The 21,499-nt window shown below is 44.2% G+C and overlaps 1 protein-coding gene across 1 annotated transcript in view; it reads right to left on the reverse strand.

Moving 5' to 3' along the window:
• The window catches only part of LOC140722235 (uncharacterized), a 121,471-nt gene that overhangs the window by 68,383 nt on the left and 31,589 nt on the right, over window positions 1-21,499 (reverse strand). Inside the window, 2 exon segments of the mRNA XM_073037022.1 lie at window positions 10,478-10,644; window positions 10,702-12,933. Of these exon segments, the coding sequence (XP_072893123.1) occupies window positions 10,478-10,644; window positions 10,702-12,933 (2,399 nt within the window).

Consider the following 21,499-nt stretch of genomic DNA (forward strand, 5'->3'; position numbering starts at 1 on the left):
AACCCTTTCATTTAGAGAATCGAGGACTGAGAGGTGATCACATTGAAATGCACAACATCATTACCAGTTGAACCAGGGATCCCAGTCTCTGAAAAATGGGGTGGACTGTCTGGGACTGAGATGAGGGGAAATGTCTCCCCTCTGAAGGTGGCGACTGTCTGTAAATTACCACCCTCAGTGACCGTCCTCACATAAAACCGAAGCCAGCAGATGTGTGGAGACCAAAGGGATCGAGGAAATGAGGATCGGGCAGAAACATTTGTCTGAGATGGGAGAGCAGACACCATCTCATTGATGGTTAGAGGGGCTGAATGGCCTCTTCCTGCTGTTTCTCACTTGATGTCTCAGTGTTCCTGTCCAGTGAGGCTGGAGGAATGTGAATAAACTGATTTAAATGAAACCTGCGCACTTCCTGTTTGGGTCTGAGTTGTGTCTTGGACTGGGATGTGAATCGAGCCCATGACTTTGTGACCTGGAGGTGGAGGGAAAGGGATGGGGAAGACATGGAGGGAAGAACGAAATATGTATCTGGTGTAAATATGAAATAATGTGGGAAATGCGGCCAATGGGTCGGGCAGCGTGTGAGGGTGAGGAGCAGAGTCACTGGTTCAGGTGGTTGACCCTCCAACCGCCACCTGATCCCGTTTCCTGTTCACGTTTCTCTGCAGCATCTGTGGGTCACTGCTCTACGTGTATGTGTAGCTTCATCTTTCACCCGTACAGACAAGGCAGTGAGATCCAGATCTGTCACTTCCTCTCATGGTGGGTGGACAATGTTTTTTTCTGCAATACGTTCAGCATGTTTCATTCCACTGTTTTACCTGCTGAAGTGCAGCCGATGTTTCTGGATGTGTGACCCATTTATGTGAGAATTTAGCCTTTTGATTTATCTCAGCTTCTCATAAATGTGTACAGTTCAGCGAAGCTTCACTCCAGAATTTCCAAAGCAACAACCCAGTCAGTCAAATAGTTCCACACTATTAAAATAGTTTATTACATTTTTTGTACTACTTATATAATTTAACCTTTTAATATGTATATTCTTATTTTAACTCACAATTGTCAATATCTATTGTTATGAGTTAGGTTCTACTGCTGCTGCAGAGACAACAAATTTCATGACATATGCTGGTGCTATTAAACCTGATTCTGATATTGGAGACCCACCACCGGTCACCTGATCCCAGTTACCGCAGATTGTAATGCGAGATTGAAGCCTTTTCTATTTATTTGCATTCCTCAGAAAAGGCAACAGTTAATTTTCCTTCTGTGATTCCAAAGCAGAAGCTCAGTCTGTCTAATCTTTCCACACAATTAAAATGGGGATATTGTTATTATCATCATGTACTGAACTACAGTGAAAAATTTGCCTGATGTACCATCCACACAGATCAATACAATACAACAGTACATTGAGTTGATATACGACAAGACAATAACTGTAACAAAGCATTATGGCTGCAGAGAAATTGCAGTGCAGATAGACATATGGTGCAGTGTCATGTCAAGTTACATTGTGAGCTCGAGTCCATTTTATCATACATTTGGCTTATAACCACAGACAGGAAGCCGACCTTGAGCCTTCTGGTATGCACTTTAAGGCTTTTGTATAGCTTCCTTGAAGGGAGAGCAGGTTGGCTGCAAGAATGTCCAGATTGTGAGGATCTTTGAGTTCTTATCCTGCTTTTCCGAGGCAGGGGAAGTGTAGGAAGAGTCCATGGAGGGGAGGCTTGTTTCTCTGATGTTCTCTGTTCTCCAAAGCTCTCTGCAGTTCCTTGCAGTCATGAGCAGAGCAGTAGCCATACCAAGGCGTGAAGTTTCAACAAGAAGCTCAGAGACCTCGGCCTTCACCCTGTCTTGTGTAGCTGGATCCTGGTCTTCCTGTCAGATCGCCAGCAGGTGCTAAGTGTGGACTCCCTCACTTCTGTCTCTCTGACCCTCAGCACACATACCCCACAGGGTTGTCTCCCTGGCTTCCTCCTTTACTCTCTGTGCACCCATGACTTGTGTCGCCACTCACAGCTCCAATCTGCGAATTAAATTTGTTAACGACACTACACTGATTGGCCTAATCTCAAATAATAACTTTCAATCAATCTTCTGACAAGGCTCGGTCCAAACAAACTTTTCACCCTTCTTCAGGAGATTAGTTAGCGGAAGAGCGATACCAGCAAAGTTCTTAAAGAACTTACAATAATATCCAACCATTCCCAGAAACCTTCCAAGAGCCTTGTTACCAGTCGAAATAGAAAATTCAGAAAATTGCCTGGACTTTTGCCTGAACAGGAACCAATTTGCCTTGACCTACAACATTGCCGAGATATGTCACAGTGACATGGCCAAATTCACTCTTAGGTAAGTTAACTGTAAGTCTGGCCTGGGAAAGCCTGTCAAACAGCTTTTCTACTGCAGAGATACGGTCATTCCAAGTGTCACTCCCTGTGACTACGTCATTAGTATAGGTATCTGTGTGTTCCAACCCTCGAATTACAGAATCAATCATTCTCCGGAATGTTCCTAGAGCATTTTTCATTCCAAAGGGCAAAACATTGTATTCGTACAACCCAGAAGGTGTCACAAACACAGAAATTTCTCTACCTTTGTCTGTCAATGGAACACACCTATACCCTTTCAACAGATCAATCTTTGTAAGAAATTTAGCTTTTCCAGCCTTATCGATGTAATCGTCCAACCTACGGATAGGATATGCATCTGTTTTTGTTACTTCATTTACCTTTCCATAATCAGTGCAAAATCTAGCAGTGTTATGCATATATAGGTGTAAATATATATTTTCCAAACTTAGCTGGTAAATGATGCAGTCTTACGCTGGTGTGGTAAGGATATTTAGTTCAGTTCACGGGATTGAAGTGAGTGAGAGATCTGGCATCCAAACAGGTGTTGTCGACCCTCTTCCGATGTCCTCCAAATCTTCCAAGTTAGCCAAACATGACCAACTTAAGAGCACCGTCTTCAAGTGACAGTCTACCAACCCAGGCAAGGGTTTCTAGCAGATTTCACAGGGCCGCTCTTACACGCACTAATAGTCACATACTGATTCCTCTTAACTGATCCTCAACCTCCTCCCCCCACCCCCCGTGGGCATTTAAAACTTCAGTGACAACTCTTCCCACTAGCCTTTGTGTGTCTGCCTGTCCTATGAAACAAACAGCAACACTCCTTTAAATACCATTGTGCTGAACACCAGCTGTCCATCATGCAGGCCCTCCGCTCTATCTGTCTCTGTAACAAGCTGCTTGTGCTCTTCTCTCTCTCTCTTTTACAGACATGGTTCTTGGAGGCACAGTCCATAATCACAGGTCTAATAATATCATTGTTCAGCATATATTCAATTTCTTGCTCAACCAATTTACACTTTTCTACCTTCATGCAATATGGGTGTTGTTTAATCAGTTTGGCTGGTCCGAAATCTACGTCGTGTACTGAGACCGCGGTTTGCTTGGGAACATTGGGAAATAAACCTTTAAACTTCAGAATTAATTTCTTCAGCTGTTGTTGTTGCTTTGGCTGCAGATGAGCCAACTTATTATCAATGTTTTCTTGAACAACCGAGTTCATTAGCCTAACTGGGACCGTGTTTGGCTTGTGAAAAGTCTCAGATGAGTTAATTGTTTCATTCTCAGGGTTGCCAGATTCATATGTTTTGATAATAAAACCCACAGATGGTGCCTGCTTGTCAAAATAAGTCTGTATCATATTTATGTGTAGCACCTGTGTTGGTTTGCATCGGTCGGGTGTCTTAATAACATAATTCACATCATTAACAAGAGACTATTTCATACGGTCCACTGAATTTCGCCTTAACTGGATTCATCCACATTGGAAATAAGGCAACCACCTCACCCCCCACCTGGTATTTTCTTTCACAAGCCTGCTTATCAAACCAAAACTTCATTTTGCTTTGAGAAATCTATAAGTTTTGTCTTGCTAGGCTACAGGACTGGTGTAGTTTGTTTTTGAACTTCAAAACATAGTCTAAGAAGTTAACATGTACATCCCATCAATCCACTGTTCCTTTAACAAGGTCAAAGGTCCCCTCACGCAGTGACCAAATACAAATTCAAATGGACTAAAGCCCAGTGATTCCTGTACTGACTCTCTTACTGTGAACAAAAACAAATATATTCCTTCATCCCAGTATTTTCCATTTTCAACACAGTATGTCTTATTCATTGTTTTGAGGGTGGAATGAAATCTATCTAAAGCCCCTTGTGATTCCGGATGGTATGCAGATGATGTAATTCATTTAGCTCCCAGTTCATAAACCACCTGCTGGAATAAACCAGATGTAAAATTACTTCCTTGATCAGTCTGGATTGCTTTAGGCAAACCAAATAGAGTAAAAAAACTTAGTAAGAGCCTTTGTCACAGTTTGAGCTTTAATATTCCTGAGAGGTTTTGCCTCTGGGAATCTGGATGAGGTACTCATAATAGTTAGCAAATACCGATGGCCAGCTTTAGTCTTTGCCAATGGGCCAATACAATCCACTATAACTTTGGAAAAGGGTTCACTGAATGCAGGTATAGGCCGGAGTGGGGCCACTGGGGTGACCTGATTAGGTTTATCCACAACTTGACAAGTGTGACAGGCTCTGCAAAAGGTCACAACATCTTTCCTCAAATTAGGCCAGTAAAGTTCGTTCATAATCCTTTTTACAGTTTAATTCACTCCAAAATGGCCACCTAAGGACATACTGTGGGGCGAAGTTAAAGTTTACAGGACTGAAAATTTAGGAACTACAAATTGGTGAACAATTGCCCATTTCTCACTCACAGGTGTAGCAGGTGGCATCCACTTCCTCATTAACACTCCATCCTTGGGATAATACCCGACTGGCACTTTCTTAATCTCATCATCAGAGAGAGCTGTTTCTTTTAAAGCTTCAATCTCAGGGTCTCGGTTCTGTTCTGCTATAAACTCCTTCCGAGACAGGGATAAGTCTTTCTCATCAGACTGTCTACATGAATCCTGTTGAAACAATGACGACAGAAAAGTCCCTGACAAGTCAGCATAATTTGAATCCCAATTTTGGCTATCACTGGTATCAGAATCATGCTGCACAGAACTGTCTGCGTCGGCAGACTTTTTAGCCATACTGTGAGTTACTGCGCAGGAAGGATAAATGTTAACATCCATCTGTGGGTCGTCAGTGGTTGGTTTAGTTGTCAACTGCACTACAGGAACAACTTTACCATCTGCCAGGTCATTCCCTAACAGCAAAGTAACATCTTCCACCAGTAAACTGGAGCACAATCTGATCTTAACAGGTCTGGAAACCAACCCTGACTGTAAAGGTACCTTGGGCAATGGCACAAAAACCACGCCGCCCCCAATACATTTAATAAGATTTACCTCACCAGTGTCAGTCTCATCACCAAACTTTAGAACGCTGTCTCATATAAGTGACTGAGAAGCCTCAGCATCTTGAAGAATTTTCACTGGTACCTTCGTAGACCCTTCCTTTACTAATACAAACTCATCAGACATAAAATAATCAAATACCTTCTTAACTCGGTCAGACCTCTCAGTCCTTAACTGAGTCTCAACAGAATGTTCAGAACCCTGTGGGGTTATAGGTGCTTCAACATACTGAACACAGGCATTTGGGACTGCCTCCTTTTTCTTTTTCTTCTTCAGGATAGAACAGTTAGCCATCATATGAGCAACTTCTTACAATAGTAACAAGTAAGACCTGAATATTTCTCCTTCAACTGCTTCCCTACATCCTTACTCGTGTCACTAGTCCCAGCTTTAATTTCTGGTTTACCCTAGTGATCCCTGCTACTCTTTTTGGAAACTCTTATTCTGGGTAAATTTAACATTATGAGTTAAAGCGAACTCATCTGCTAATCTAGCAGACTCCTGCAATGTAGCAGCATCTTTTTCATCTAAATACGTCTTTATGTCATCAGGGACGCACCTTTTGAATTCTTCAATTACAACCAACTCTTTCAAGCTGTTAAAATCATCATTTATATTTTTATATCTGCACCAGCCAAAACACAAACTTCTCACAAGAAAATTCCATATAAGTCTGGTTCACAGATTTCCTTGAATTTCTAAACTTTTGCCTGTATGATTCTGGGACCAACTTGTAAGTTTGAGCATAACCTGTTTCACTATGTCATAATCAGCTGCTTCATCAACTGTCAAAGCAGAATAGGCTTGCTGAGCCTTCCCCTCAATTACACATTGTAAGAGAATAGGCCAACCCTTTTTTGGCCACTTTAAACTCCGAGCAACCATCTCAAAATGCTGAAAGTATTTATCAACCTCTGCCTCGTCAAGTGGAGGTACCAATTTAACTTCCCGACTGTCCTCAAACTTATCACCAGAGTCTAACGCTAGACCCCTTTTCTGCAATCTCTCTATGTTTTCCAGCTCGAACACCCTCTGTCTTTCTGCTTCCTCCCTCTGTTTTTCTGCCTCTCTAGCCTCAAACTGCCTCTGCCTTTCCGCAGGCTCCATCTTTAATTTTTCTAACTTGTAATGGAGCTCAAGCTCACTAGGTTTACTTTCAGGAAACACCTCCAACTCCTCCACTTTAAACACACCTCAGATACATGATGTTCAGCTTCTTCAATAGGTTCGACAGCACAATCTCACCCTCACTGCAGAACTCCACACCAGGCTTACTTCCCTCACAGGAAAATATCCACTCACAGGAGACCTGGCCCACGCCCAGGTTTACGGCTGCACAGGTGGAAGGTCAACTGAGGAAGATCTGTACCAGCAAGGCGGCTGGACCGGATGGAGTTTCCCCACGATTACTGAGGGCCTGTGCAACTGAACTGGGAGAACCACTACAGCGCATCTTCAACATGAGTCTAGATCAGAGAAGAGTACCCAGACAGTGGAAAACATCTTGTATTGTCCCGGTACCGAAGAAACCACAACCAAAGGAGTTGAATGACTTCAGACCTGTTGCCTTGACGTCGCACGTGATGAAGACCAAGGAACGGCTGATAATACAGAATCTGAGGCCACAAACCAGGCACGCCCGGGATCCGCTTCAGTTTGCGTATAAGGAGAAGGTGGGAGTGGAGGATGCTATCACGTATTTGCTGCACAAATCACTCTCTCACCTAGATGGGGTCAGTTGTGCTGTGAGGATTACATTCCTTGACTTCTCTAGTGCCTTTAACACCATCCAGCCCAAGATCTTAAAGCACAAACTAACGGAGATGGGAGTAGACTCTCACATGGTGGATTGGATAGTGGACTACTTGAGAGATAGACCTCAGTATGTGCGGTTGGGAGACTGTAGGTCTGACACAGTGGTCAGCAGCACAGGAGCGCCACAGGGAACCGTACTCTCTCCGGTCCTGTTCACCCTGTACACATCTGACTTCCAATATAACTCGGAGTCCTGCCATGTGCAGAAGTTCGCTGATGAGACGGCCATAGTGGGGTGTGTCAGGAATGGACAGGAGGAGGAGTATAGGAAACTGATACAGGACTTTGTGATATGGTGCAACTCAAACTACCTGCGTCTCAATGTCACCAAGACCAAGGAGATGGTGGTGGACTTTAGGAGATCTAGGCCTCATATGGAGCCAGTGATCATTAATGGAGAATGTGTGGAGCAGGTTAAGACCTACAAGTATCTGGGAGTACAGTTGGACGAGAAGCTAGACTGGACTGCCAACACAGATGCCTTGTGCAGGAAGGCACAGAGTCGACTGTACTTCCTTAGAAGGTTGGCGTCATTCAATGTCTGCAGTGAGATGCTGATGATGTTCTATAGGTCAGTTGTTGAGAGCGCCCTCTTCTTTGTGGTGGCGTGTTGGGGAGGAAGCATTAAGAAGAAGGACTCCTCACGTCTTAATAAGCTGATAAGGAAGGCGGGCTCTGTCGTGGGCAAAGTACTGGAGAGTTTAACATCGGTAGCTGAGCGAAGGGCGCTGAGTAGGCTACGGTCAATTATGGAAAACCCTGAACATCCTCTACATAGCACCATCCAGAGACAGAGAAGCAGTTTCAGCGACAGGTTCCTGTCGATGCAATGCTCCTCAGACAGGATGAAGAGGTCAATACTCCCCAATGCCATTAGGCTTTACAATTCAACTGCCAGGACTTAAGAACTTTTTTTTTAAAGCTATTATTAATGCTTTTTGAGTTAGTGATTTAGATGCATATCATATTATTACTGAGTTAAGTATTGTATGTACAACAAGTGTATGGGACATTGGAAAAAATGTTGAATTTCCCCATGGGGATGAATAAAGTATCTATCTATCTATCTATCTATCTAATCCTCTGCATCTGTGCCTTCCTGATTGTCAATTTCACCTTAGCAAGTTTAAACCTTTTCACAATACACAACAACATGATCCTTCTGGCGTCCTCTAATGCCTCAGAGGTTGGTGCTTCCAGACATTTATCAACATCCATTGCTGCTGATTTTGCACACACAAATAAATCAAAAGGGATTTCCCCAATGAAATCAATAATTAATTAATCAACACGCCCTCAAATTTGTTCATATCCCAGATGCAGGCCCCAATTTTGTTATGAACAAATATTTAGAAACTAAAGCTTTAGAAATTAACCAGCAACAATAGACTACTCCTGGAGCCTAGTTTTGATGTTAAAACCACTATCTTTATTAGTATTTACTTATAATAAAGTAAATTAAGCAAGATAAACAAAAGTTAACAGTTTTATGTGTATATATGTGTGTAAATTGTTACGTACCCCAAAACTGGGTCACTTACCAGCAAAGATAGAGAGGTCCGTTGAAGTCTGATGGTACTATTTTTAACAGTATTTATTGATAAAAATACACAAAAATAATCTCAATGCAAACATAGATATATACGTCATCAATACTAAATCTAAAAGCGCGGGTATAATAATAATCAATAAGAAATAACTCTATCGTTGTGTAGGGGATAATGTATTGTCCGATGGAAATATAAAAGTCACTCAAGTTCATGCAGGCTGCAGCCTTTTGTTGGAGTCAAGAGAGACAGATGTTTTAAACTTGCCTGCTTTCCTTTTTATGATGTCGATCCTTCGAGAGTTCTGTTTTTGTAGTCGGTCCTTTAGCTAAGCCGTTCCGTGGAAAACTCGTCATCCGAGCAAGGATGGACACACATACAAGTCACCACCGGCAGTCACTATTAAACGCTGTCACGGGATTTCTATCGTTTCTCCTGGTGCGTCTAAAGGGGTTGTTCCCCAGACCCTCTTTTATCCTTACTCATGGGGTCTCAGATGTCAATCAGGTTGGGATGATGCAATCTCTCAGCCAGCCCCCTCGGCTCATTCCCTGAGGGCTTCAAATAAATAGTACAGCACTCAATACACAATTCCGTCTCCAAGAGACAATGGCCATTTCCCGTGGCTTTGTATTGCTGAGGGGCCAGGACGTTCCAAACCCCATGTGGATTCTGCGTGTCTTTCTCTCATTTCCTGCGTCTCCTGACCTGAATTAATAGCGATCTTGCGATTCTCAAAAAGGTGGGGGCTACTTTGTACCCTTCAGCCCCTCAGAGTTGGGGCACAGGCGTAACAAAATATAACTCCCAAACTATTGAGCTCGGGGGAAACAAGGCTTAGAGTCTTGAGATGGTAAAGTATGGAAGTTCAGTTCATCCACGGAATAGGTGATGAGAGAGAGATATTTGTAATCCAGGGTAAATGTCGAGAGAAGGCAATTACGTCGATTTCCAAAGGTTCCATTGTGGTGAAACGAGAGAACAGTTGCTGTAGATTTTATGCTTCATCGTTTCAAATCCACATACGAATTATCACCGAAAGTGACTTGTCACAATGGGTATCGCCTTCAAGTGAATTATCACACCACACCCAGCCAAGCGTTAACACATAAGTAGTCTTCACAGGATACCCCAAATCCGATCCACACCTATGGATCAAATGAGGTGATAACCACACATTCGATGTATGGTGAATCAACACTTAACCCACCCTTGTGGGCATAGGAAAGCTCTAAACAGTGACCCTTGGCTACTAGTTCCCTGGTTTCGATCCTTCCATTTTTCCTCCTTCATCTCCATCTGACTCTGAGTGTCTGAGTCCTCGGTTAAAACTAAACAAGCTGTGAGCGATGTAAACAAGCTGCAAGCCCGACTGATTTGCCTTCTTAATCACTCTCTCTCTTAAAATGAATGTCCTCAGCAAGCAAAAGTAAGGAATTAATAAGAATGTGAACTGACTGGTGTGCCAGTAGTTGGGATGACTGAATGAATCCTTTCCAACATTCTGAGCAGGTGAATAGTTCAGAATGTGTGAACTGACTGGTGTTTCTGTAGGGTGGAGGACTGAGTGAATCCCTTCCCACAGACTGAGCAGGTGAACAGTTTCTCCCCAGTGTGAACTCGATGATGTACCTTCAGTTTAGATGACCGAGTGAATCCCTTTCCACAGACTGAGCAGGTGAACGGTTTCTCCTCAGTGTGAACTGACTGATGACTCAGCAGGTTGGATGACGAAGTGAATCCCTTTCCACAGACTGAGCAGGTGAACGGTTTCTCCCCAGTGTGAACTCGCTGATGTTTCTGCAGGTTGGATGACGAAGTGAATCCCTTTCCACAGACTGAGCAGGTGAACGGTTTCTCCCCAGTGTGAACTCGCTGATGTTTCTGCAGGCTGGATGACTGAGTGAATCCCTTCCCACATTCTGAGCAGGTGAAAGGCTTCTCCCCAGTGTGAACTCGCTGGTGTATCAGTAGGTTAGATGGCTGAGTGAATCCCTTCCCACATTCTGAGCAGGTGAATGGCTTCTCCCCAGTGTGAACTCGCTGGTGTGTCAGTAGGTTAGATGACTGAGTGAATCCCTTCCCACAGAATGAGCAGGTGAATGGTTTCTCCCCAGTGTGAACTCGCTGATGTACCTTCAGTTTAGATGATTCAGTGAATCCATTCCCACACACTGAGCAGGTGAACGGTTTCTCCCCGGTGTGAACTGACTGATGTCTCTGCAGGCTGGATGACAAAATGAATTTCTTCCCACACACTGAGCAGGTGAACGGTTTCTCCCCAGTGTGAACTGACTGATGTCCCTGCAGGCTGGATGAGTAAGTGAATCCCTTCCCACAGACTGAGCAGGTGAATGGTTTCTCCCCAGTGTGAACTCGCTGATGTACCTTCAGTTTAGATGATTCAGTGAATCCCTTCCCACAGACTGAGCAGGTGAACGGCTTCTCCCCAGTGTGAACTGACTGATGACTCAGCAGGTTGGATGACTGAGTGAATCCCTTCCCACACACTGAGCAGGTGAACGGTTTCTCCCCGGTGTGAACTGACTGATGTCTCTGCAGGTAGGATGACAAAGTGAATCCCTTCCCACAGACTGAGCAGGTGAACGGTTTCTCCTCAGTGTGAACTGACTGATGACTCAGCAGGTTGGATGACTGAGTGAATCCCTTCCCACACACTGAGCAGGTGAACGGTTTCTCCCCGGTGTGAACTGACTGATGTCTCTGCAGGCTGGATGACAAAGTGAATCCCTTCCCACAGACTGAGCAGGTGAACGGTTTCTCCTCAGTGTGAACTGACTGATGTCTCTGCAGGCTGAATGACAAAGTGAATTTCTTCCCACAGACTGAGCAGGTGAACGGTTTCTCCCCAGTGTGAACTCGATGATGTACCTTCAGTTTAGATGATTCAGTGAATCCCTTCCCACAGACTGAGCAGGTGAACGTCTTCTCCCCAGTGTGAACTCGCTGATGTACCTTCAGTTTAGATGATTCAGTGAATCCCTTCCCACAGACTGAGCAGGTGAACGGACGCTCCCCGGTGTGAACTCGCTGGTGAGCCATTAGGTCAAATGACCGAGTGAATCCCTTCCCACAGTCTGAGCAGATGAACGTCTTCTCCCCAGTGTGAACTCGCTGATGTACCTTCAGTTTAGATGATTCAGTGAATCCCTTCCCACAGACTGAGCAGGTGAATGGCTTCACCCCAGTGTGAACTTTCTGGTGTCTCTGCAGGGTGGATGACTGAGTGAATCCGATCCCACAGACAGAGCAGGTGAACGGCCTCTCTCCAGTGTGAACTCGCTGATGTATCTGTAGGTGGGATGACCAAGTGAATCCCTTCCCACAGACTGAGCAGGTGAACGGTTTCTCCCCAGTGTGAACTGACTGATGTCTCTGCAGGCTGGATGACAAAGTGAATTTCTTCCCACAGACTGAGCAGGTGAACGGTTTCTCCCCAGTGTGAACTCGCTGATGTACCTTCAGTTTAGATGATTCAGTGAATCCCTTCCCACAGACTGAGCAGGTGAACGGTTTCTCCCCAGTGTGAACTCGCTGATGTACCTTCAGTTTAGATGATTCAGTGAATCCCTTCCCACAGACTGAGCAGGTGAACGGTTTCTCCCCAGTGTGAACTGACTGATGTCTCTGCAGGCTGGATGACAAAGTGAATTTCTTCCCACAGACTGAGCAGGTGAACGGTTTCTCCCCAGTGTGAACTCGCTGATGTACCTTCAGTTTAGATGATTCAGTGAATCCCTTCCCACAGACTGAGCAGGTGAACGGTTTCTCCCCAGTGTGAACTCGCTGATGTACCTTCAGTTTAGATGATTCAGTGAATCCCTTCCCACAGACTGAGCAGGTGAACGGTTTCTCCCCAGTGTGAACTCGCTGATGTACCTTCAGTTTAGATGATTCAGTGAATCCCTTCCCACAGACTGAGCAGGTGAACGGTTTCTCCCCAGTGTGAACTCGCTGATGTACCTTCAGTTTAGATGATTCAGTGAATCCCTTCCCACAGACTGAGCAGGTGAACGGCTTCTCCCCAGTGTGAACTTTCTGGTGTCTCTGTAGGGTGGATGACCGAGTGAATCTCATCCCACAGTCCGAGCAAGTGAACGGCCGCACCCCGGTCTGAACTCGCTGGTGTGCCATCAGGTCAGATGACAGAGTGAATCCTTTCCCAGAAAATCAGCAGATGACCAGTTTCTGACTGGTGTGTCCACATGTGGGATGACAGACTAAGTGCTTTCTTACACACAGAACAGGTGAATGACCTTGCTCAGTGTGAACTTGCTGATGTACCTTCAGTTGAGATGACTGTCTGAATCCATTCCCAATGTCTGAGCAGAAGAATGGGCTCTCCCCTGTGTAAAATGACGGGCGTGCCAGTTGGTCAAATGACTGAGTGAATCCTGCCCCGTAGTCTGATCAGGTAGGATGGTCGATTGAATCCCTTGCTTCACTTCTTAAATATCTAGACAGAGACAGGAAAACTGGTGTGCCATGTCTGAGCTTCCGGGAGACAAATTCCTTCTCGTTTTTAACCTGTAAAAAGATTTACAAAATCCATCAATGGGTGTAGGTCAACACTTCGGATGAGATTGCCAAGGTTTGAGTTGCCAAGGTTTGATCCAGCATCACACTGTTACAGTGAGGTTCCACCCAAGTTGCACAGAGAAATCATCTTCTAACTGGGCACAGTGCTGGTATCTGAAATAACCATCAATTCCCTGATGCTCTTCTTGTTTCTATAGGAATGGGGCATTTCTGTGGTCTCCAGTTTGTGCCTTGGCTCAGTTTGGCTCCCTCCATTGGTATTATTCCCTGTTCCTGCTGAGCTGCATGGGTGCCTGGCCACAGAGTAACTGAAAAATTCTCACACAAATAGTCTTTCTTGACGTGCAGCTGGGATTTTCTTATATGTATTATTAACTTAAAGTGCCACAATTTTAATGCCTTATAAAAATTTCTTGCTGAGATGAATGGTTGGTCCGCACAGCTGTTAAAGGTTCTTGCAGAAAAGTACCAACAAAGAAACAGGCCCTTTGGGCTATCTAGCTTGTGCTAAACTATTTAAACTCCCCACTCCCACACCCCAACCATTCAGGTACCTACACAAAACTCCTTAAATGTTGAAATCCAGCTCGCATTCACCATTTGTGTTGGCTGTTCATTCCACACCCAGATGACCATCTGTGTGAAGAAGTTTCCCCTCATGTTCCCCTTAACATTTCACCTTTCACCCTTAACCCATGGCCTCTGGTTGTAGTTCCACACCATCTCCGTGGTAAAAGCCAACTTGCATTTTATCTATGCCCCTCTATCACAATCAAATCTCCCCTCAATCTTCTACATTCCAAGGAATAAAGTCCTAACCTGTTCAATCTTTCCTTGTAACCCAAGTCCTCCAGACCTGGCAAAATCCTTGTGAATTTTCTCTGAACTCTCGGAACCTCTTTTACAACTTTCATCTATCTACTGTTGTCAGTGCTTTGGTTCATGAAGGCCAATGGGCTGAAATCTTTCTTTCCGTCTCTACCTAACTGTGATACCACTTTTAGTGAATTACAGACTTGTATTCCCAGGTCCCTTTCCTCTACAACACTCCTCAGTGCCCAACCAGTCACTGTATAAGACCTACAGTGGTAGGTCCTACCAAAGTGCAACACCTCACACTTGTCTGAATTAAATTCCATTTTCCATTTCTCAAACCATTTTTCCAGCTGGTCCAGGTCGCACTGTAAGCCATGATAGTCTTCCTCGCTGTCCACTACACCCCAATCTTGGTGTCATCCACAAATTTACTGATCCAGTTAACCACACTATCATCCAGATTACTGATATAGAAGACAAACAACAACAGATCAAGCACTGATCCCTATGACACACAACTAGTCACAGACCTCCAGTCAGAGAGGCAACCATCTGCTACCATACTCTGGCTTCTCCCAAAGCCAGTGTCTCGTCCAATTTACTATCTCATCTTGAATGCTGAGTGACTGAACCTTCTTGACCAACCTCCCATATGAGACTTTGTCAAGTGCCTTGCCGAAGTCCATGTAGACAACATCCACTGACTTGCCTTCATCCAATTTCCTGATAACTTCGAGAAACTCTATAAGATTGGTGAGCCATGAACTACCAAGCACAAAGCCATGTTGTCTATCCTTAATCAATTCACATCTATCCAAATACTTATATATCCATTTCCTGCACATAAGTTCCAATAACTTTCCCCCTACTGATGTCAAGCACACCAATGTACAATTTCTTAGTTTATTTTTAGAGCCTTTCTTGAACAGCGGAACAACATTCGTTGTCCTCCAATCCTCCAGTACCTCACCTGTCACTAAGGATGATTTAAATATCTGTGCTTGGGCCCCGACAACTTCTGCACTTGTCTTCCAAAGGGTCCGAGGGAACAATTTGTCAGGCCCTGGGGATTTATCCATGGCAATTTGCCTTCAGACGGCAAACACCTCCACCTCTGTAATCTGTACAGGGTCCATGAAGTTGATGCTGCTTTGCCTCACTTCTATAGACTCTGTGTCCACCTCCGGAGTAAATACGAATGCAGAAAAAATCTCCCCCATCTATTTTGTCTCCTCATACGGATTACCATTCTAATTTTGCAAAGGATTAATTTTTTCCCTTGAAATCTTTTTCCACTTAACATATCTGCAGAATCCATGAGGATTCTCCTTCACCTTGTCTGCTGGGGCAACCTCATGCCTTCTTTCATCAGTGTTCACTTGAATTTCCTGTATCTCATAAGTAGCCCATTTGTTCCTATCTGCCTGTACCTGGTATGCACCTCCTTTTTATTGATCTGGGAGATGAAAGCCAAAGGGGTGATAGAGCTGCATGGTGGGGGGTGGGGCATGGGGGGGTGGGTAAACTAAAGTTGCAGGGGGAATGACAGAACAGATAGAGGAGAGGTTGTGGAGACAGATGTTGTTCAGACCTCAGACAAGGTCAGGAATGAAAAACGTTGAGCATGTTGCAGTGAATATGCTGAGCCCTGTATATAACCATATAACAATCACAGCACGGAAACAGGCCATTCCGGCCCTCCTAGTCCGTGCCTAACTCTTAATCTCACCTAGTCCCACCTACCCGCACTCAGCCCATAACCCTCCACTCCTTTCCTGTCCATATACCTATCCAATTTTACCTTAAATGACACAACTGAACTGGCCTCTACTACTTCTACAGGAAGCTCATTCCGCACAGCTATCACTCTCTGAGTAAAGAAATACCCCCTCATGTTTCCCTTAAACTTTTGCCCCCTAACTCTCAAATCATGTCCTCTCGTTTGAATCTCCCCTACTCTCAATGGAAACAGCCTATTCACGTCAACTCTATCTATCCCTCTCAACATTTTAAGTACCTCGATCAAATCCCCCCTCAACCTTCTACGCTCCAATGAATAGAGACCTAACTTGTTCAACCTTTCTCTGTAACTTAAGTGCTGAAACCCAGGTAACATCCTAGTAAATCGTCTCTGCACTCTCTCTAATTTATTGCTATCTTTCCTATAATTCGGTGACCAGAACTGTACACAATATTCCAAATTTGGCCTTACCAATGCCTTGTACAATTTTAACATTACATCCCAACTTCTGTACTCAATGCTCTGATTTATAAAGGCCAGCGTTCCAAAAGCCTTCTTCACCACCCTATCTACATGAGACTCCACCTTCAGGGAACTATGCACTGTTATTCCTAGATCTCTCTGTTCCACTGCATTCCTCAATGCCCTACCATTTACCCTGTATGTTCTATTTGGATTATTCCTGCCAAAATGTAGAACCTCACACTTCTCAGCATTAAACTCCATCTGCCAACGTTCAGCCCATTCTTCTAACCGGCATAAATCTCCCTGCAAGCTTCGAAAACCCACCTCATTATCCACAACACCTCCTACCTTAGTATCATCAGCATACTTACTAATCCAATTTACCACCCCATCATCCAGATCATTTATGTATATTACAAACAACATTTGGGCCCAAAACAGATCCCTGAGGCACCCCGCTAGTCACCGGCCTCCATCCCGATAAACAATTATCCACCACTACTCTCTGGCATCTCCCATCTAGCCACTGTTGAATCCATTTTATTACTCCAGCATTAATACCTAACGACTGAACCTTCTTAACTAACCTTCCATGTGGAACTTTGTCAAAGGCCTTGCTGAAGTCCATATAGACTACATCCACTGCCTTACCCTCATCAACATTCCTCGTAACTACAAAAAATTCAATAAGGTTTGTCAAACATGACCTTCCACGCACAAATCCATGCTGGCTACTCTCTAATCAGATCCTGTCTATCCAGATAATTATAAATACTATCTCTAAGAATACTTTCCATTAATTTACCCACCACTGATGTCAAACTGACAGGTCTATAATTGCCAGGCTTACTTCTAGAACCCTTTTTAAACAATGGAACCACATGAGCAATACGCCAATCCTCCGGCACAATCCCCGTTTCTAATGACATCTGAAAGATCTCCGTCAGAGCTCCTGCTATCTCTACACAAACTTCCCTCAAGGTCCTGGGGAATATCCGGTCAGGACCCGGAGATTGATCCACTTTTAAATTTCTTAAAAGCGCCAGTACTTCCACCTCTTTAATTGTCATAAGTTCCATAACTTCCTTACTTGTTTCCCACACCTTACACCATTCAATATCCTTCTCCTTAGTGAATACCGAAGAGAAGAAATCATTCAAAATCTCTCCCATCTCCCTCGGCTCCACACATAGCTGACCACCCTGATTCTCTAAGGGACCAATTTTATCCCTCACTATCCTCTTGCTTTTAATATAACTGTAGAAGCCTTTCGGATTTACTTCCACCTTATTTGCCAAACCAAACTCGTAACTTCTTTTAGCTTTTCTAATCTCTTTCTTAAGTTTCCTTTTACATTCTTTATATTCCTCGAGCAATTCCTTTACTCCATGCTGCCTATATCTATTGTAGACATCCCTCTTTTTTCAAACCAAGTTTCTAATATCCCTTGAAAACCATGGCGCTTTCAAACCTTTAACCTTTCCTTTCAACCGAACAGGAACATAAAGATTCTGTACCCTCATAATTTCACCCTTAAATGACCTCCATTTCTCTATTACATCCTTCCCATAAAACAACTTGACCCAATCCACTCTCTCTAAATCCCTGCACATCTCCTCAAAGTTAGCCTTTCTCCAATCAAAAATCTCAACTCTAGGTCCAGTCCTGTCCTTCTCCATAATTATATTGAAGCTAATGCTATTGTGATCACTGGACCCGAAGTGCTCCCCAACACATACATCTGTCAGCTGACCTATCGCATTCCCTAACAGGAGATCCAACACTGCCCCATCTCTAGTCGGTACTTCTATGTATTGTTGCAAAAAACTATCCTGCACACATTTCACAAACTCTAAACCATCCAGCCCTTTTACTGAATGAGCTTCCCAATCTATGTGTGGAAAATTAAAATCTCCCACAATCACCACCTTGTGTTTACTACAAATATCTGCTATCTCCTTACACATTTGCTCTTCCAACTCACGCTCCCCATTAGGTGGCCTATAATACACTCCTATCAGTGTTACTACACCTTTCCCATTCCTCAATTCCACCCAAATAGCCTCCCTAGAGGAGCTCTGTAATCTATCCTTCCAAAGCACCGCCATAAGATTTTCTCGGACAAGCAATGCAACACCTCCTCCTCTGGCCCCTCCTACTCTATCACACCTGAAGCAACTAAATCCAGGAATATTTAGTTGCCAATCACACCCTTCCTGCAACCATGTTTCACTAATAGCTACAACATCATAATTCCAGCTATCAATCCACACTTTAAGCTCATCCACCTTTCTTACAATGCTCCTAGCATTAAAATAGATACATTTAAGATACTCTCCACCTCCTCCTCTCTTTTCATCCCTAGCAATGCATTCAAATTTATTATCCTTTTCTTTCTTCTCCCCTACAACTTCGGGCTGAGCGCATCCCTTCTCCATCACCTGCCTTTCCTCCCTCACACACTGTCTACTTACTTGCTCTACTGGTGAACTAACCTCCTCTCCCATAGTTTCCTCAAATTGATTTCCGCCCCCCCATCTTACTAGTTTAAAGTCTGCCCTGTAGCCCTAGCAAACCTCCCCGCTAGGATATTGGTCCCCCCAGGATTCAAGTGTAACCCGTCCTTCTTGAACAGGTCACGCCTGCCCCAGAAGAGGTCCCAATGATCCAGAAACTTGAATCCCTGCCCCCTGCTCCAATCCCTCAACCACGCATTCATCCTCCACCTAATTCCATTCCTACTCTCACTGTCATATCTCAATGTAAGGAGCAGCGTAGGAAAGGCGGATGTGTTCAGGGCATGGATCAACACCTGGAATTATGACACTAGGATCTGGCAACTGTGGACTGGGACAGGCTCCTTTATGGCAAAGGTGTGCTTGGTAAATGGCAGGCCTTCAAAGTGAAATTTTGAAAGTGCAAAGTGGGTATGTGCTTCTCAGAATAAAAGGTAAAGATAGAAACTGTAGGGAACCTTGGATTTCAAGAAATATTGAGACCCTGGTGAAGCACAAAATGGAGTTGTATAACAGGGATAGGCAGGTAGGTTGTTACAGAGTATAAGCAATGCAAGAGAACACATAAGAAATAAATCAGGATGACTAAAAGAAGGCATGAGGTTGCTGTCGCAAAAAAGATGAAGGATAATCATCAGGGATTCCAGCGATAGATTAAGAGCAAAAGGATTACAAGGCACAAAGTGGGTCCTCTGGAAGACCAGAATGGCAATCCACGTGTGCAACCAAAGCAGATGGGGAGATGTTAAATATGTTTTCATCTCTATTTTCTCAGGAGATGGACACAGGGTCTATGGGAGTGTGGAAAAGGACATGACATGGTGCTCCCTCGGACCCTACAGGAGGCAAGTGCAGAAATTGTCGGGCCCCTAGCAGAGATAACCAAATCATCCTTAGTGAATGGGGGGTGGGGGGAGGGTGGTTATCAGAGGGTTGTAGGATAGCCAAAGTTATTTCACTGTTCAACACAGAACATTGAAATCCACAGCAGATTCCAAACCATTCAGCCCACAATGTTGTGCCAACCATGCAACTTACTCTAGAAACTGCCTAGAGTTTCCCTCGCGCAGAGCCCTCTATTTTCTAAGCTCCATGTACCTGTCTAAGACCCTATTGTATCTGCCTCAACCACCGCTGCTGGCAGTGCATTCCACCCACACACCACTCTCTATGCAAAAACTTACCCCTGACTTTCCCTCGGTATCTATTTCCAAGCGCCTTAAAACTATGCCCCCTCCTGTTAGCCATTTCAGCCCTGGGAAAAGCCTCTGACTATCCACTTGATCAATGCCCCTCATCATCTTATGCACCTAAACAAGGCTCTAAGCATAAACAAGGAAACTATACATTGTTTTGAGGATTTGTTGGAAGTATGCAAAATTATGAAGGTACAGATAGGGTAAATGCAGCAGGTTTTTTCCACTGAGGTTGGGTGGGATGACAACCAGAGGTCATGGGTAAGTGAGGAAGGTGAAAATTTAATGGGAACATGTGGGAAAGCTCTTCACTGAATCGACTGTGAGAGTGTGGAATGAGATGCCAGCACTGGTGCATGTGAGCTCGATTTCACCATTTAAGTGAAGTTTGGATAGGCAGCTGGATGGTAGGGGTATGGAGTGCTATCATCCCAGTGCAGGTCATTGCATCAGACAGCCTAAATGTTTTCAGCATTGTCTAGATGGACAAATGGTCTGTTTCTGCACTGAACTTCTCCAGGTTTCTATGACAGAGAAGCTGGACAAAATTGATTGGAAGGGGAAACTGGTAGGAATGTCGATGGAGCAGCAATGGCTGGAGTTTCCGGGAACAATTCGGGAGGTGCGCGGTAGATACATCCCAGTGAAGCATTAGAATGGCAGGAGGACACAACCATGGCTGAAATGAGAAGCCAAACCCAACATAAAAGCTAAAGAGAGGGTAAATAATAGAGCAAAAAATATTGGGAAGCTGTTACAAATTAACAGGTCTGAACAACATCTGTCTGGTGTCAAGAAAACAACCTCTCCCTCAATGTCATATAAACTAAAGAGCTGGTTGTGGATTACAGAAGGAATGGAGACAGGGTAAATCCCTTTGCTGTTGAGAGGGTGAACAGCTGTACTGAGGAAGAAGGGCCCAAAGGATACTGGGGACCCAATTCACCACAACCACAAACTGTTCCTGCTGCTACCATCCAGGAAACAGTACCACAGCAAAAGGACCAACAGGCTCCAGGACATCATCTTCCACCAGCCCATCAGACTGATTAATTGATTTCTATGTTATATTGACTGTCCTAAGTGCAAACTATTTATTATGAATTACTACAAATTACACATTGCACATTTAGATGGAGACATAACCAACAGATTTCTACTCCTCATGTATATGAAGGATGTATGTAATAAATTCAATTCAATTCACCCTTTCCACTATCTGTGCTCTCATTCTGGCTCCCATTCCCCTTACAACTTATTTTAACCACATCAGCCCCCCCTCCCCCGACACTAGCTGTAGTAAGCCTTACCACAAAGGTATTAGTCCCCTCTTGTTCTGTTCCCCTAACTAACAAATCCTCTATCAACCCCTTGAATGACCTCTGCCAGGTAATCCACCCCCCCAACCAGTTTCTAAAGTGGTCTACCTGTTGTTGTGGGGTTGACCACAAGAGTACTCT

Source organism: Hemitrygon akajei, unplaced genomic scaffold, assembly GCF_048418815.1.
Source record: "Hemitrygon akajei unplaced genomic scaffold, sHemAka1.3 Scf000073, whole genome shotgun sequence".
In the NCBI taxonomy this organism is placed as follows: domain Eukaryota; kingdom Metazoa; phylum Chordata; class Chondrichthyes; order Myliobatiformes; family Dasyatidae; genus Hemitrygon; species Hemitrygon akajei.